General features: G+C 40.4%; 1 protein-coding gene across 1 annotated transcript; it reads right to left on the bottom strand.

Annotated features, from left to right (window-relative positions):
* Positions 1-4,970: 4,970 nt before the first annotated feature.
* GJA1 (gap junction protein alpha 1) lies at positions 4,971-14,849 on the bottom strand. Its single transcript, XM_032762336.2, has 2 exons — positions 14,382-14,849; positions 4,971-8,045 (listed from the first exon to the last, which is right to left on the bottom strand). Exon 2 carries the CDS (start codon positions 8,027-8,029, stop codon positions 6,884-6,886), a length of 1,146 nt encoding a protein of 381 aa, XP_032618227.1. The 5' UTR covers positions 8,030-8,045; positions 14,382-14,849; the 3' UTR covers positions 4,971-6,883.
* Between the last annotated feature and the right edge of the window lie 3,781 nt (positions 14,850-18,630).

The following is an 18,630-nucleotide window of genomic DNA, read 5'->3' as shown; positions in this document are numbered from 1 at the left end:
AATGTTGTTCTTGTGTTTAAAGTGTCAGTTTGTGTGATTCCAGAACAGCTTTAACTTTGAGCCAAACTACTTCAGAGTCTTCAGAAGTGGCAAATTCCATGACTCAGCAGAAACTGAGACTGAAAGTGCTTGTTTCAGAAGGGACTGGTGGTATTAAGATCGTAAAGTATCCAGAGGTTTCTATAATCCCCTAAAATATTTTCCATGCTGTTTTTCCCCATTTAGTTCTTGTACACTTATAAGAGAGCCCAGTGTCGCTAACAAGTTACAATCCGCATGTTTCATGATCACACCAGCTGGAGCCTTTTTCATCCAGTGTGATTGTTCCCGAAGTCTTATTTATTTTGGGCCATTTTATGGATTCCCCTTACATAGCTATGCTGTGGGGAAAGGAGGATGGGTAAAGAGCCTCATCACCTTTGCAGAGCATACATAGGAGCTGGAGCTCTGGAGTGTGGGGCTGCTGCTCAATTGTTTCATCAGGCCCTTTGTAAGCAGCATTCCAAAAACCAGGGAGGGCAGGGTGGAGCAGAAAGGAGGCAGAGCCATAGCTCTGGCCCCGTGCTACAGGAGCCAGCAGGGCTGGGGAAGTACACTATGCCCTGGGACCTCTTAAAGTGATGTGGCAGATCCAGAGAGCTACAGGAGTCAGAACACTGCATGGCACTCCCTAGATTGGCACCGCACGGCATTGCTTCAACGCGGGACTGTGGCTAACTGTCCCAATGTAGCTCTTCCTAGATTTGACACCAAGTTCTCCATTTATTACATTCATGGTTCTCTTCTACTTTTTTATACAAAGTAGGTTCTAAAGTTTTTAAAAATTGTTTTGCCACTTAATTGAATTACAGTGAAAAGTCATGAGGAAGCTGTATGACTCTGAGTATGTTCACAACTCACTGAAGTAGAACTAAACAATTTAGCTGCACAAACTTTCCAGAGGGGGTGGGAGGAGCTTAAGGTCATAAACATTAGATTTTATCATAGCTCCTCATGGGCCTGATGATTTGACCACTGAAGTTGAGATGAGCTTTTATGTTGATTAAAATGTGTGAATATTTTATCCACTATCCCACCAGTTGGAAACATGCAACTCTGGACTAGATCTGTCTTGAGGAAAAGTTTAAATGTCTGCCCATTTGCCCCCTTAAACAGGCCTCAGGTCCTGCTTCTTATTTTATTATCTAGGTACTTCTGCCACTTCTGTTTCTCAATAATGCAGCAGGGATTGAACTTTTCATTAACCACACAGTATCAGAGGGGTAGCATGTTAGTCTGTATCCACAAAAACAACGAGAAGTCGAGTGGCACATTAAAGACTAACAGATTTATTTGGGCATAAGCTTTTGTGGGTAAAAAACCACTTCTTCAGATGCATGACTCCATAAATCTGTTAGTCTTTAAGGTGCCACCTGACTCCTTATTGGTTTAGCCACACAGATTCCATTGGCAGTAATCAGCAATATGATCCCATATGCTGTACACTAACCCCTAATAACAATCCCAAGAATGGCTGTCTCTAAGTGTTTCTCTGCTAGTACTCTGACCCCGCTGCAACCAAAATTACCTCCAGCCCTAAATCCCAACATGTTGGTGCATCGGCAGCTGCATATGGATTATGAGGGTACGGAATGACATTAGCATTTTGGCACCAGTCAATGTTACAAGAATACTCTATCACTGTATACATTTAGTTAGTTAACAAATAGGGTGCCAGTAATGGTGATCAAGGATAAGTAGCATAGCTCCTAGTCAGGGCCGTCTCGGGGGTGGGGGTGGGGGCAATTTGCCCCAGGTCCCGGGCCCTGCAGGGGCCCTGCAAGCCCTGACCTGGCGTAGGCCCGGGTCTTTGGCGGCATTTTGGTGGTGGGGGGCCCTTCAGTGCTGATGAAGATGCTGAGCGACTGAAGGGCCCCCCACTGCTGAAATCCCACCAAAGACCCAGACCGCCGCCAGGTAAGTACAAGCACCGCAGCTCCCCCACTTTGCCCAAGGCCCCCTGAATCCTCTGGGCAGCCTTGCTCCTAGGTTTGACAGGACAAATAAAACTTGTAGCTGTGCACTGTAAATGGCTTCTTCTGACAGCTCTTTACTCCTGCTGCTAATAATAAGTATTCAAGACATGTTTATACAATGTTCCTTTAGCTTCTACCAAAGGCTAAAGGTACATTTAAAGTTTTTTACTAGGATCAGAATACTATTGCTGTTCTCACCCGGTGATGCACCAGCATCATGGAATTTATACTTGAAGAAGTTTTCAAGAGAGACAGAGTTTGGGAAATCCTTGTCTATGGCCAAGAAGCACACAGTACAAATCAGAGGAGGGCAAAGGCTACAGTGGTGGTGTAAAACTTACCTTGCAGTCTTCTGATCTTGGGGCAACGGACGTGCAGAGCTAATCCTCAAGCATAAATTACAGTAACCTGGAGGATCGTGGAATAGCTCCAATGGGCAGAAACCTGAGCCAGAGCCTGGCTAAGGGTAGTGGTTTCACAGCAATGACCCCATTTGTCTGGACACACCCTGTATGTTAGCAGCAGAGATAAGGGTAGTGTGGGACCCTCTATACCAGCTCTGTGTCACCAGAGGATTCTTCACATGCTGGAATGATCCTTGCAGGGCCAGATACATCAGCACTATGGTCAGAATCGGCTGGAGGATCTAGTGACAAGTGTCTGAACTGAGCAGCTAGTAGAGGGGTGGCAAACTTTAAGAAAGTTTGGGGGCAATCTTCCCTCAGAAAAACATTGTGGAAATATATCATTTGGTGCAGTCTATTGCATTTTAAAAAGTGCTCTTCAGAGGCAGTTTCTGACCAAGGATAAAAGTGAGCCTTGTTGGGCATATTTAGAGAAAAGAACTCTATAGGAAGAAGATAAATGCTCTTCCTTACACCACAGAAGTTGGTCCAATAAAAGATATTACCTCACCCACCTCGTCTGCCCCACACTGTTTAGTTCAAATAGTGAAAATGGGAGTGGCGGAAGAATTGTTAAGTATAAAAGAAGAGCTGGGCCTGAACTAGAGACTGTAAATAACACACTGTTAGATATGGGGGAATGTTGGATACATATATACTGAGATGCTTAGAAATATGAAGTGCAACCCTATTACATCATAAACAGGTTAATTTTAATTGGCTGCAGCATCTGTCAATTAAGCTTCAAGGAATCTCTGGCTGCTCTCTGGGTAGTGCCTGCCCCATCCATAGTTCACAGCGGGACAGCTTCTAGTTTCCCTCAGTAGACAGGAAAATCAGAAAAGAAATATATTTTAAATGAAAATATAAACTAAGGCCAGATGCTCCCAACTTCTGCCCAGAACAATGAGGAGAAGTGCAAAAAAAAAAAAGGAAGAAACCTCTCTAGAATTTGGTCAAGCTAGGCATACCACATGCTCCCCTACCTCTGATCCTGTGGAAAGGCCAGAAAAGGCTCCATAGAAAATTGGGGTGATGGGTGAGGTAGCTGATAGACATCTGTTATGTAAAAAAAAATGACCTACAGACAGAGCAAACTGTGTAAATAGCAAATAAAGCCTATTGGCACTGCTGAAAAACTTCCTAGAGAAGGGCTTGAAATAACAGTGAAATGGCAAGTGAATGGAGACTGGGGGAGACACTGAGTTCAGGTCTGATCCTTACTGTTGGGACAATGTTTCCAGCAGAACCTGATATATCCGGGTGTACCAGGTCTGAAATTAACAAGATGAAAATCAATAAAGACAAATGCAAAGTACTACCCTTGGGAAGGAAAAATCATATGCACAACTACAAAATGGGGAATAACTGGCTAGGTAGTGGTACTGCTGAAAAGGATCTGGTCTTCTAGTGGATCACAGATTGAATATGAGTCAACAATGTGATGCAGTTTTGAAAAAGACTAATATCATTTTAGTGTGCATTAGCAAGAGTGTCATATGTGAGATACAGGCCAGTCCTGCTCTACTTGACACTGGTGAGGCCTCAGCTGGCTACTGTGTTAGATATTAGAAAAAACTCTAAGGATAGTTAAGTACTGGAATAGGTTTCCAAGGGAGGTTGTGGAATCCTCATTATTTGAGGTTTTCACGAACAGGTTGGAAAAACAACTGTCAGGGATGGTCTAGGTTTAATTGGTCCTGCCTTAGTGTGGTAGACTAAGTGACCTCCAACATTCCATTTCTATGATTCTATCATTTGTCTCCTGTCTCTTCCACAAAGATTGCCACCCCCACCTTCTCAAAGGCGTGATCCACACAGAATATTCAGAGTATCTTCCTCTTGCATATATTTTTCTGCAGGGATGACCTGACCAGAAAGTGAAACTGGTTAGAAATCCTCGTGCCCTTTGAAGTCAATGGCACAACTCTCATTGACTAGAATGGGGCCAGGATTTTACCCAGAATGTTAAACTAACTAGTCTAGTTTCATTGTGAGCAGTGAAGAAGTAAACAAACAGCATAGCTGGTGAAATGTAAAAACTAGAGACATTCTTTGTCTGCTTCTATAATTAAGAAATTAGTAGCACATATAAGGAATTTTTTAAAAAGAAGCTATGACTTGATACTAGCCTTTGTTAATATTTTGCAGATAATTAAGTGTATATTCCCAAAGTATAGGTCAGAGTCTGACATTATGATTCAGTGGAATAGCATCTTTCTGCATGAGTGGTCCCACTGATTCTATTAATTCAATTTCACTCAGGGTACCAGTATCTGATTCTATGATTACTGTGAACTTGCAATTCAAAGCAAATTTAGGGCTTGTGCACATGGGGTTGCGGGAGGGGTGTTAAATCAGATCAAACTGAGTTAATCCAGTTTGAAAATGCATGTGTACCCACAACACAAACCACCACATAAACCTATGTAAACTGCATTTATATGGGAAATGCTTTGGATGAATCCTTAATAGTTCCATCGCACCATAATCTTGAGACAAAAGATAAACAACAATTGTGTGTCAAAGTAAAAGACAATTAGAAAGCTGATTTATACTAAATTAAAATTTTATTGACTAAAGTATGTTCTCCAGACAACATGATCTGATGGACTATGGCTGCATACATGCAATGAAGTTGAACATGACAGTAGTTTAACATGGAATGTCAAACAAATTAGCATACTGTATTATACAAAACCCCTTATCTGTGTTACTGCACAATGAAACCAAGCAATGTATTCCCTTGGTTGATCTGTGTTGAGCTAAAGGCAATGTGGTTGAAGAAACTGGTAGATTTCATTAGCATATATTTCAAATAAATTAGTTAGAATTGTACTCTTTAGAAACCCATTCAGCTTCACTTTCATTCCAAACAAAATCTAAGTGCAAACATCAAAATTGCTGAATTCATCTAAAAGATTTAACTGTCAACATTGGATTGAACCAGACTTTTACAGTTGAGTATATGTTTGTGTGTAGGACAAAAACAAAAACTCCCCACAAAAAAACCAGTTACTGAAAAATTCATGTAGGCACATTTTATTATTAATCCAACTCAAAGCATTTCTTCTAAGTTTCTCACATTAAAGACTAAAGCTTGTTTACAGTACTAAAATCTCTATCATTCAAGCATCAATTATTACATAACAGAGAGAAGGACTAAATGATCTAATGGGTCTTTTCCATCTCTAACAGCTACAAAAGAAAATTATTCATGCCAGCAAGAGCATCACAGCTACTTTTTGGACCTGATCATACAGTCCTTGCTCAGGCAATACTCTCATTGGCATTCAAGAGAGTTTTTCCAGAGTAAGATCTACAGGATTAGGCGCTTTTAAAAAGAACCCTTCTATTCATACCTAACAAAATAATAGCATCCATCATAGGATACATGGAAAATAAGATATTGAATTAAAATAAAAAGTCAAACGTGCTTTACTGCACTGCAGGAATCATATAATGTAAACACCATAGTGGCCCACATCTCCACAAATACCATCAGAAAATGTCAACTATAAGTTTGCTGTGTGTGTTTCTCAATGCTCAATGCTTGTGAGTGTGTCTTGTGAATGCATGTCTCCAGGGAACTCCCATCCCCACACACATCCCAAATACACATACATGTGTGATAGAATTAACTGAAGGTGCCTTGATTGTCTGACTCCAACATTTAAATCTGCAAGTGGTAGTAAAATGTTTTTTTAAGGCTTTCATTATACTGTATGTGTGAGATGTCAAATGTGAATATTGCTTTAGAAAACAAAACGTGGATGATATTGTAGGAATGACGTGGGTATGCAGAGCATCCAAACTCCACGCACAACAAAATCTACCTGTATGAAGAATTGAGAAGCCTCTGATCAATGTATTTTGGTGAGCCTTGTTTGAAATTTTAGCTGATGTGATTCAAAGGATATAAAGTTATCCATGCACAAGTCTATTGATGCCAAGAGGATCAAAACAGGAAGTTTACCTTCAAAGTGCAAATTTTAACAATGGAATGTTCTTGACAGGGAAATGATCAAAGACAATCCTAGGTCTTTCACTTGTTCAACAGGAAAAGAAATATCTTCAGCTTCAGGCAGCATTTCATTCTGAAAAAAGTGATTTCTTTTTTTTCTTTTTTTTTTAGTACAACAGACTTTAGAAATGAACACATTATGCACACACACACTTAGATATTTACACCCTTTCTAGAAAAACAAATGCCTACCTTACTGTTGGCTAATCTTCTCTTCTTTTTTAGTATTTAAATTCTTTAACTCAGCTGTTTTAAATACCAACATGTACTGTACCACCCCCATGCCACCCCTACAGCCCCAGAAAACACCAAGTAACTTAAAAGTTTTTATGATTGTTAAAAATTCCTGGTTGAGACTATTAAGTACCACCTCCACTGGAACAAAATGAACACTGCATGCACCTTCCAATGCATTTCATTTCATAGCTGAACAGCTATGGTTAGATCTCCAGGTCATCAGGTCTAGGTCTACTACTGGCTCGGCTGCTGGCTCTGCTAGGTGGCCTTTGGTCCACAAGGGTGAGGGGCTGCAGCTCAAGCCCTGATGCCAGTTTTTTAGTGTTCTGGGGATCATCATGGAAATCAAAGGGCTGGGCATGAGAGTTGGAAATGGTGCTACCAGCCTGTCCCATTCTGTTCTGCTCAGCACTGTAATTTGCCCAGTTTTGCTCACTGGCTTGTTTATTGTAGTTACGACAGGAGGAATTGTTTCTGTCACCAGTAACAAGCTTGTAGCCTGGTGGAGACATGGGTGATAAGGGGGCAGTGGGAGAGGAACAGCCATTGAAATAAGCATATTTCGTGGATCCACATTCCTTGGCGGGACTCACAGTACCGGTGGGAGAGTAGGGGTCTGGTTTTCCTTTCACACGATCCTTGACACCCTTGAAAAACACATAGAAAAGCTCAATAATGTTCAAGGCAAGAGATACTAAAGACACTACCAGCATGAAGATAATGAAGATGGTTTTCTCAGTTGGACGGGAGAGGAAGCAGTCCACTCTGTGTGGGCATGGGTCTCGCTCACAAGTGTAAACAGCATTCAGCCTAAACCCATAGACGTACCATTGTATCACCAAGAAGGCCACCTCAAAGACAGATTTAAAGAGAATGGTGATGATGTAAGTACGGAGCAGTCCTCCTCGCATTTTAACTTTGCCATGCACTTCAATTCCATACTTGAATTTCTTTATCTCTATTTGTTTGAGGTGCATCTCCACATTCACGCCATCATTTTGGACACCCTTGAGCTCTTCTTCTCTCTTGTTCAGTTTCTCTTCTTTCCGCATCACATAGAACACATGTGCCAGATACAAGAGGGTAGGCACAGACACAAATATGATCTGCAGAACCCAGAAGCGCACATGAGATATTGGAAAGGACTTGTCATAGCAGACGTTCTCGCAACCAGGCTGCTGAGTGTTGCACCGGAAAGCAGATTGCTCATCTCCCCAGGCTGATTCCACTGCTGTCCCCAAGAGCAAGATGCGGAAAATAAAGAGGACAGAGAGCCATACCTTCCCTCCTGCAGTAGAATAAGCTTGAACCTTGTCAAGAAGTTTTCCCAGGGCACTCCAGTCACCCATTTTCACAGGATGCTGGCTAAAAACAAAACAAAAATAGTAATAATTAAAGCTATGTTAATTGTATTCACGCCTGTAGGTTTATAATGCATGTAAACCACCATAACATGGTCTTTATCTTGGTTGATGGATGTTAGTCTAGAGGGAGATAGGTAGGTGGCCAAGAAAAACTTTCTCTTTCTACAACAAGGAGAGTATTTCATAGTAGTCGTTCCACTGGTGAGGTATCTAACAAAAGTCACTATAGGAAGTCCATATGCACAAAATATAGAGCCAGATTCTCTGCTGATAATAGAATTGGCAGTCTACTGCTATAGTTCCAGGAACTTGGATTTACACTGATTTACACTAACTGAGGAGCTCACCTTAAACTATTTCTCTTCTATTTATAGGCTTGTATTTAATGTAACTAAAATATATGACAAGTTAAATATTGCATTGCATTCCAGTGCCCTACGGGAAATGCGTTTGCCAATTTCATTCCACTTTTCAGTGGAAATCAGTCACCGCCATAAAAGTTGCCATCCAAGTTGGCACGAATTGGCATCTTTGTTTTCACAGTCTCAGCACAGGTGCCAACGCCTGAATGAGCCAGATCAAAGTGAAGGCTCAATGGGGAAGCAGTCTGGGGAAGTTTGCATTAATACTGCCCAAATATTCTCTGGATAAACAGAAGATTTCAAATGCTTGGCTAGCAAACTAGATCAATCTTCACAAGTACTACATTCACACTTCAATAAAAAAGTAAACACATTGCAATATCATGCAAAAGCAATGGCAAGGTTGCACAATTAAAATAATAAAAATCACAAAATACACATGTTAAACTTCTTTTTGCAAGGTTAACTCAGTGAACTTTCATATCCAGTATACTGTATGTGATATGTTTAAGAATATAGGTCCCAAAGCGGAAAATATTTGCACACATGCTTAACTTTAGGTGACTAGTAGTGTATATGTTTAACACAGACAACAGGAGCAGAAAATATTAAATATATGAAATATAGCCAAGCTAATGTTCACATAGTGAAGAAACCTTAATTTCTGCATTTCCTGACTTATATGTGGCTTCTTTATTTTGCGTTGTTTTTAGCCTTGTGTTTATGTAATTGTTGCATTTAATTGTCTATATATTGCTTTGAAAGAGAAAAAGGATATAATGGAACAAAAGGGGAACAGAATCCTTCCTATCTGCCCCATTGTTAACCATATAAGTACCACACGGGTGCCCTCAACAAATGTGCCGTCCCTGCAATGTGCAAGTAATAGGTATGCATTTCAAGTGAAATAAGGCTAGCTTAACTGTCTCTGTCAATTTGATATTGAAGTGTCCATGTCTAGATTATGTGTACCTTATGCAGCATATCTGCAAATACACAAATTCCTTAAAATGTGAAGAAATGGTCAATTTTGCATGCTTGATTCCTGGCAGAGGTAACAAGCACTGTTGCCTTTGACCAAATGGTGCATGGTAAACTACTTAGAAATCTGTATCCTGGAAGATCTAACTGGCATTGAAAATTTTGCACCTAAAAGAAGCATCCCTTTGGAAGCATGAATTGTCAGATATAGTAACATTTAGTACCAAGTAAACTGAATAAAAGATTTTCCAATATTCATAACTTTATTAACTCCTGGCCAGTTTCTTTCACACTGGATTAGGGTGTACTCCTCAGTGAGGGCTATTTACTTGCCAAGTTCTACATTTCACATATTTGTAATCCAGAAATGATTGAAATTGTTTTCTTTAAACTTTCGGGGTGGTGGGGGAGGGGAGTCCCTTCTAACCTCCTTAACCCACATGGACACATCCTCCTCAGGGTATGAAGGACTCCCCATGATAACCTTTAAACCCCCTCACATGATTAGCCCTTTCTCACGCAACTAGTCCTTTGAAGGATCAGGCCTCTTTTAGAATTTAACACTAGAAGCCATGTATCAGCCTCCAAAAGGGTGATTCTGGGAAGTATTGATTTGCCTTCCTATGTTAGTTCTGGGGAAAGATGTTTGTCCTCACTGGTCCATTTTGACTGAGGAGAAGAAGACAGGCACATTCATTGAAGGGTCTCTGAAAAAAGATTATGAGGCCGACAGCAAATTTTTTTAGCATAAAAGCTGGCAGGTTATGCTACATCAATAAAACATTGCTTCTCAAGCCATAATTGTTGAAACAGAAAACAATCTGTTGCGGTGTATTATATATGAAGTTTGTTTAAAAGGCAAATTCCTTTCTCCATGTCCTATCTGTGGAAATGAACAAAAGCAAGGGTGTTTTTTTTTGTTTTGTTTTGTTTTATTTTGAAATAATAGCTTCTTGATTTTATTAGCCAGTTTTGGGACGATTTGAAAATACTGCATTAGCAGGCTTTCCCCAGGCTCAGTGGATTTCCTTACAGTGTAAATGTTATTTCAGATTGAAAGCATGATTAAAAAAACAGAACAGGTGTTATTTCTAGGCAGTTATAGGCTGCTTGCTTTTTAATTGCACTTCACTTGGGTCCATTAATATAGGATGATATACTCCAGTTCTGATTTACTTAATCCCACACCTGCAGTATTTTTAGAATTTATCACCTATTTTCCAATTTGTTTCAGCATGCAAAATTGTTGTTTCATTTTATCCTCTGGCAATACAAACTCCAGGAGGACTCATTCCTTGCTTGAATTACTCATACGTAGTTCTGAAAAGCAAACTTTTTTTTTTAAAAAAAAGAGATCAATTACCCTCCAGCATTTGCCAGCGATAAAACACCTACATCAATTCATAATTCTACATTGTGCTGTTAAGCAGATAACCTTGAAAGGGCACAAACATATTATTCCTTTGCTTAAGTAGAGACTATTGTTCTATGAAGCACAGTATTTCAGTTTGTTGCAGAGAAAATTCATTGATTGGATCTAAGTTGTTTACTTTCAGTGTACCAACAGAGCAGGGCCGGCTTCAGACCCCAGCGTGCCAAGCGTATGCTTGGGGCAGCATGCCCGCGGGAGGCTTTCTGCTGGTTGCCAGGAGAGCAGCAGGCAGCTCCAGTGGAGCTCCCGCAGGTGTGCCTGCGGAAGGTCCGCTGGTCCCGTGGCTCCGGTGGAGCATCTGCAGGCACACCTGCGGGAGGTCCACCGGAGCCGCGGGACAGGCGAGCGGCAGAGCGCCCCCCGCGGCGTGCTGCCGTACTTGGGGTGGCGAAATTGCTAGACCCGGCCCTGCAACAGAGCATTTCTATTAATGAATTTACAATATTTGTTTACTGGATATTACAAGAGTTTTTCTCCATTTCTGCAATGAACAATTATTTAAATGTTCTTATTGCTTTAAATTGCTTTAAAATAAAGATCCGCTTTAGTGAACAGCCTCTAATATCTCTTACCTTTTATAATTTAGACAGCTTTTAGCAATGTCATCCTAATGGAATGATTGCATCATAGCACAGTAGCTGATGTAACTGATAAGTAGTCAGACTCCCCTCCAAATTCAGCAATGTACTTAAGCTACTTACATGCCAGGCCAATGCTTAAGTTCTTACTTGTTACTATTTTATATGATGATATAGCTTGTTTTGAGATGGCTAATACAAAACTTGGACTGTAAAGCATTTTAGTAGATGGATTCCTTCTCAGTCCTAGTGTGTGTGCATAGAGACAGAGACTATGCTATACAGAAAAAAGAAATATGACAATATTCATCTGTATGAGTTTTGGATGGTCACATGTAAAAGAAATTTGATCTGTATACCACAATTGAGAAATTAGAGAACTTTTTTTATGGAAAGCATTCATCATGTCATGTGGTTCATATTTTCCAGGGGGAATAGGGTACTCTGCTAAAGAGTCCAGGTCTGCCTGCAATGTCAGTAGGTCACATGGTAATGAGTGGATCAGGCGTGGGGCTGCAGTGCAGTAAGTGTGTGGGAGCTGAAATGGTGCTGTACAGCTGCAAGAGCAGTTAGGAAATGGGCCAAGAGCGCTGGCCCTCCCCTAAACTCTTGCAAAAGCCTGCCCTTGAAATGCAAGTAGAAATAACTAACTAACAAAAAAGAGCCTTTGAGAGGATTCCTGCCCCTTGAGCACCGATCACCATGAGCCTTCCCCAAGATCAGCCAACAGCTGAGGGAAAGGAGCTAAGATGCACGAGACTTGGGATTGAGGATGATTTTTTTTTTAAAAAAATGTTAAATGTATTCAATCTCACAAAGGTTAGGGAAATGGTACTCTTATGTTCCACTGGGAAGGTGGAAGATGGAAATGGTACTCACATTCCACTGGGAGTCCGTCTGTAGATGCACTTCAAGGATAGGGAATTTTACCCACAAGACAGAAAGGGCACAGTAATTGGTGCTTAACAGATAACTTGTGTTCATTTGTTTTCTTTTCCAGGCTTCCAGTACTAATAACCACTGATGGATCCTCTCCTCTACCTTTAGCTGCTCTTTTTTAAACCTATCTCATTCTTTTCTACCCAATCTACCTCTATGGAGCTTTACAGAAAGACCATATGCAAGACAGAAAAAACACAAGAACTTCCATTTGTACAAGTCAGGTCTCCAGCTGATGAAACCTATTAACAGCCTATGAACCATGCACTCATGTTTTGGTTCAAATTTATCCGTGGTGTAAGTGGCTACAGATCCCTTTGAAATCAGTGAAAGCTGCATCCACTTACTGTAGGCATGAATTCGGTCCTCTGTGTTTAACATGTACAAATTTTCAAATAAGGAAGCCTGCAAAGAAAATGTGATATAAATGTGTATCCAGGTGCCCATATTCAAAGGGTGGAGGGAATATTATTTGTTTCACTAGGAACACTGCACAGACTTCCAGCCCCACAGTTTTTACCTAAACTGAGGTTCGTTTGATTTCAGTATCAGACTGGTCTCATTTTCCAGGCCAGGTACAAATGAGAGCTGAAAGCCCTTTACAATATTTAGTGTGTGTATACACATATTGGCTACAAATCAAATCCATTGCATCCTTCCTTTTCTCCATTTGAACTCAGCCTGTTGCTCATCCTTCTCCTATTTGTATGCTTGTTAGGTATCATGGGTCAGTGCCAATGTTTAGCTTTGAAGGTTTTGAGGGAAACACTTCAGTAAACATTTCAAAGTCAGGGGACTTCAAGAGTTCTACAGCGCAGTGTGTGCTGTCCAGATGTTAAGATGGCAAGATGAAGGCTTAATGCAAGTTCCCTCCACGTGCACAGACACAGAGAAATCAGAGACACCAGTTGTTTCTCAGGTCTGTTTTGTTATTGGTTTTAATGAAACTCACTTAGAAGACTCTCAGTGAACATACTATTAGGAAAATATCCCAAACTGCAGGGCCAGTCAGTTGTACCAGGACAGATGCGGGAAAATCCGAGCTGGGCACAATAAAACACAACTGTAATGTCCCACTGAAGCCCCTTCTTCATCCCCCTTGTTTTGTTCTTTAATTACTGGCTACAACAACAATAAACAATCACACCAGAGTTTTGCAATCTGCTATAACTTCAGACAAGAGTCAGTTCTGTGAAAGATGCTGCCCAAGAATTCCATTCTTCTTCCTCTACAGCTTTCAAGGCAGATTATCAGAAATGTATCCTAACACATATTGGGAGTATTCTCAGACTGCTTCCCTTAAGAACTCTCACAGGCATTGCCAGCGTGGTGAGGCAGATGTCTGAGTGCTGCACAGCTCCTCTAAAATCCCTAACTGGGGTTGCTAACACAGAGTAACTATATACAAACTGGTTTAAAGAAATCCTTAACACACTTCTGGATTTTATCACATCCATTTAAAAGAAGGGGGAAAAATTCAGTAAGACAACGCAAAAGTCACCAGATTAGAAGCAGCAGCATTTTAACAAAGCTAGTAATTAATAACCTTGCTTTGCACAAACTATTAAACATCAATCAAGATTTCCATATGAAAGCAAAATGGGGGGGACAAATGGGAAACACTTAGGATATGGTCTCTCTGTTATTAACTTCTGAGACCTTTTCAGTAGAACAAGGGATTCCAGCACACTGATTACTTTTAAATTATTATTTTTTTCTTAAGCTAGCAAATTTAGACCTAGAAAATTGTTCACATTGAATTATTTTACCCAAATCCAATAGAGAATCTCATAATCCAGTTCTGCAGATGAAGTTTTGCCATAGTTTACCTGTTGTAGAACTAGGTTAGTAGCTGAAAATTAAAATTATTTAGGAAAATGTTCAAAATGTAACAAAAACAAACAATAAATCTCCAGAAATGTTAACTGGATAACTTCTTTTAAAATGTTGTGCTGTTTTTTACAGTTGTGGTTTAAATACTCCAATAATGGGGAAAACAGTAGAAAACTCCTGAAATCAAACAAAGTAAAAACTTTCCAACTTACCCCTGCTGATGATCAGTGAAGCAAGCAAACAAGTGCCTCTTTGGAAGAGTGAGCTAAAATGGAAAAGCAAGTTCAGGCTTTCAGACCTGTCTATTTAAACTTTAAAAGTCTACTGCTGTTTTGTAGTTTTCATCCTTCCTTACCCACTAATGAAAGAAAAGTGCTGATACCTCGTAAAAAGTTTTTTTTCTAACTTGGAACATGGGGAGAGCTTTTAACCAGCCACTGAAGGGAGGAGGGGAGAGGAGGGAAAGCTAGGGAATGGGGAGGAGAAAAGGGGGAGGAGGAAAAGCAAGAAGAGACTGCAGAAAACATTTTGGAATAAAGAAGAGCATTTTGAGTGTATTGAAGTTGAACAAATGAAAGGTCACTCAGTAAGGAATATTTGAGATATACTAAGTGATACACTGAGTGGTAGTTTATCCAGAATGGGACTCAGGGTTACCTGGGACAAATGAGATGGTTTAACTTTCTTAAGGAGTGTGGAGTCTTAGGAAAAGGGAACAGAGTGAGAGGAATCAATTTGTAACCTGAGCCAGCCTGCCAGGCTCTGGCTTGCGATAGACTATTTTGCCCTCTTCATTCTCCTCCCTGTGGAGTGGCAGGAACTACATAAGAAGTTTATCTTTAATTTCTTGGCATATCTTTAGTTTACTTGCTCCCATTTCCCTTAGGTGCTCAACAGAAAATAACAGTGTGTTTGTTAATGTTACTTTTTCAGCCCTCTGGTTGCCTCAAGAGATACACAGCACAATATATATTTGGTGAAGATTCCAGGGGAGCAGCAAACTTACATTCCAGAAGATTCATGCCAGGAAACTGCAGTACAACACCCACAAAATAATGCAGGGCATTCAATCTCAAATAGTGAGCAGCACTGAGTAGTCATAGCATTTCAGTTCATTTCACTGAATGCACACAATAAAAAGAAAAAAAAAAACCTTCCAATTGGATTGAAGCCAAACTGGCTTTTGCCCCGACCTGCTTGTGATAAACCCCCTTACAACAAATGGTTTCTCTCTAAAACACAGTGAATTTTGTACTGTCAATTATGGTGAGGTTTCTCAGACACAGAATCAAACAAGTGTCCCCATGAACTGGACCATTCTGGACACTACATTAGGAATTTTATTTTATTTTTTTCTGTATCATGTGGTGTTGGCTCCTTTATTGCCCTGGCTTGGGCAGTGACGAGGATGGTTTAACAACTACTCCAATAGCAACTGGACAGCTCCCCAGGACCATTCTTCTGTGATGCTCTACAGGTAGGGTTTTACAGGTTCATTTTGGGCCCTAATCCTCAGGGAAGGATACTTCTGGATTCATTCAGGGTCCACAGCTTCTGGTTTCACTTAAGAGTCTAAGAACAGGGAGAAAGCAAAATAATACTCTGATTTTGGGTAAAGTTCTCTACTCATCTTTGTCTTGGAACTATGGATGTCAAAACATGTAACCCTAAGCATGGATAATATCATAGTCTTTTGCTTAGCTCTTATATAGTGCTTTTTATCCAGAGCTCTCAAAATACTTTACAGATTAAGGTAAGTATCATTACTCAGATGGGAAAAATAAGGCAAAGATATTTGTCCACAGACACACAACAGGTTAGTGGCAGGGCTGGCAAGGAACCTAAATATACTGACTCCAAGTCCAGTGCTCACACTGTCTCCTGTTTTAAAAAGATAAGATACAGGTTATCCATACACCCCTAAACTCTCCTTTTCCTGCAGCCACAGCCTGATACACTTGGTTCTCCATCTTGTCTGGTTTCCCTTGATATTGGGCTGTTGTGTGAGGGTTTTTTTAGTTATTATTGTAGTTACCAAGCCCTGTGAGTATTGTTTTTTCTTTACTGGGAACTCTAGCTCTGGAGAGAGAGAGAGCACCAGGGTAGGAGGATTGAGACTATGTGCATTAGAGGGCCCTGGAACCTTGTTGAGAGTTAAAATAATTTACAAGCCATGGGGTTGGGTCCCTTCTTCCCTCCCTCCCTGAACATGGGTGAGGCTAGCCGCTTAAGTAAATAAAATGTTCCTAATGCAACTTTGTATAGACGTTAGTTATTAAGTGGGGTATGGATACAAAGCTCATATTAGGTGAGTATTAGCTGGACCCAGAAGGCCGCACACCTACTAAGGTGGGTGAGGAGATTTGGAATGGCTTGTTTGCCATTGGTGGAAGTGTTGTTCCTCCTGAAGATTGCCTTAACTTGAGAGGGAATCAGATCCTCCCCTACAGTCCTACAGTCTGGCATGCTGGAATACAGTGCTGTAACCTATATGAGATACTTTCTGGGTCCTTGGGCCCAAATTTGACGTACTTTATTTTTTTCTTCTATATCTGCCTGGAAGACCTTTGTAATTCTTCATGCATGTTGTTCTCAAAAGAAAAACTTAGAAGTGTTTCCCCATCTAAATAAACCAACAGTAAATGTCAGCAACCCAACTTCATAGTGCAACCATACAATAATGAGCCAGTGCATATAAGCTCTATAGGAAAAAGAAATTTGGTAATAAAAGTAAATGGTAAATACTTGGCATTTCCGTCTGAAAGGACAGTGTTCTGTTTCAAACTTTCAACAGGATATTGTAAAGAAATAAGAAAGATTATTCTCATTGTCGTTATTTTATGGCAAATGCCTTGCCAATGTCTCTTTAAGAATTAGACTTGTTTGTCACTGAATTCATGTTTCATGGTTCGATTTTACCAGTTCAGCGATAAAAGGGGCCAAAATTCCACTGTTTATTTGTGTGACAAATTAAACTAACTTTTTCAAACCAAGCGAACATTTTCACCCAGCTGCCCTCCAGCCAGGACTCCTCAGTGTTCAGCAGAAATTTTGAAGGATGTCAGAGCTGTGTTATTTGTAAGTCTGTTCCTAACTAAGAAGGACTAGGGGGTGATTGAAAAGATGGACTTGGGCTCTCACATGGAGATTTGCTGTTATTGAACCCAAACATCTTTCACTTTTTTGGAATGAGATCTTAGAGCATGGAGTACTGGGACCAGTATTGTCATCTGATGATGTCTGCATTTTGAAGCAAAAGTCATGCTGTCATGAAGCAACACTTGAGCGTGGCAAACATGTCTGGGTTTGATCTGGCAAGCTAGAATGCAACCAGTGCAGGCAAGTCCAGGTTCCTACCCAAACATTTTATCCTCACTCAGCTTCTGTTTCATAGATGATTATGACTAAAACTCAGAGTCAATTTATGCAGTATTTCCTTTAATTATCTGTTCAGTAATCACAAGAGTAAAATCCTTTATAGTAGAGAAATAGTTCAGAGATTGCAGTTCTGTTTCAATTTTTTTGGTCCAGGACTCATATTTATCAGAGAGAGGAAATTAACTACACATTCTGACAGTTTATTTAATATTTATTGTCTTTAATAGAGCACTCAGTCCAGTATTCCTTTTCTATTTCTTACACACACATATGGTAAGGTGAACATATATAATTCTACACAAAGGCTTTATTCTGCAAGACGCTATTTTTTTAATCAACTGGTTCACCAGGAAAGGCTGAATAACTGAGTTTCATTTGAAATATAGCATTAATATGTTTGTATCAGGTCACTGATGTTAAAATCTGTGCATTCAAATTGGTGGGCATTACAGAGGCAAAATTTCCCATTGACTTCTAATATCCACTCAGAGCAAAGGAGTGTCACTATCCTATTGGTGCTATGGATGCACAGTACATTCTTCCTGAACTGCAATCTGAGCATACGGCTTTGTCTACACTGAAACTTTGTCTGCAAAACTTTTGTCATTCAGGGGTGTTAAAAAACACACATACACACACCCAACGACAAAAGTTTTACCGACGAAAAGCGCTGGTGTGTGAACAGCGCTTTGTCAGCAGGAGCGCTCTCCTACCGACAAGGCTGCCACTCTTTGAGGGTGGAAGTTTTTTGTTGGTGGGAGAGATTTCTCCCGCCAACAAACAGCAGCTATACTTCATGCCTTTTAGTGGCACAGTTGTAGTGGCACATCTGTGTGTCGCTAAAAGGTGGGTAGTGTAGACAAAGCCTGAGTGTGTTGACTGCAAATCTAACTTCACTGTACTCCCCTGTGCTGCTCAAACCTCCTTAACTGCAGTTCAGAGAATGAGGCCATTCAATGTAAAGTACACTCAGCTGTGCACACATGCACAACACTGGTTTTCTTGGGTACATTACAGGGGAATTAGGCCTCTAACCAGGAAAGTAATGTAACTATGACCCTAGAGGACCAGAAAAATTTCAAC

This window comes from Chelonoidis abingdonii, chromosome 3 (genome assembly GCF_003597395.2).
Source record: "Chelonoidis abingdonii isolate Lonesome George chromosome 3, CheloAbing_2.0, whole genome shotgun sequence".
Lineage (NCBI taxonomy): Eukaryota > Metazoa > Chordata > Testudines > Testudinidae > Chelonoidis > Chelonoidis abingdonii.
This window is presented reverse-complemented; position numbering and strand designations above follow the sequence as displayed.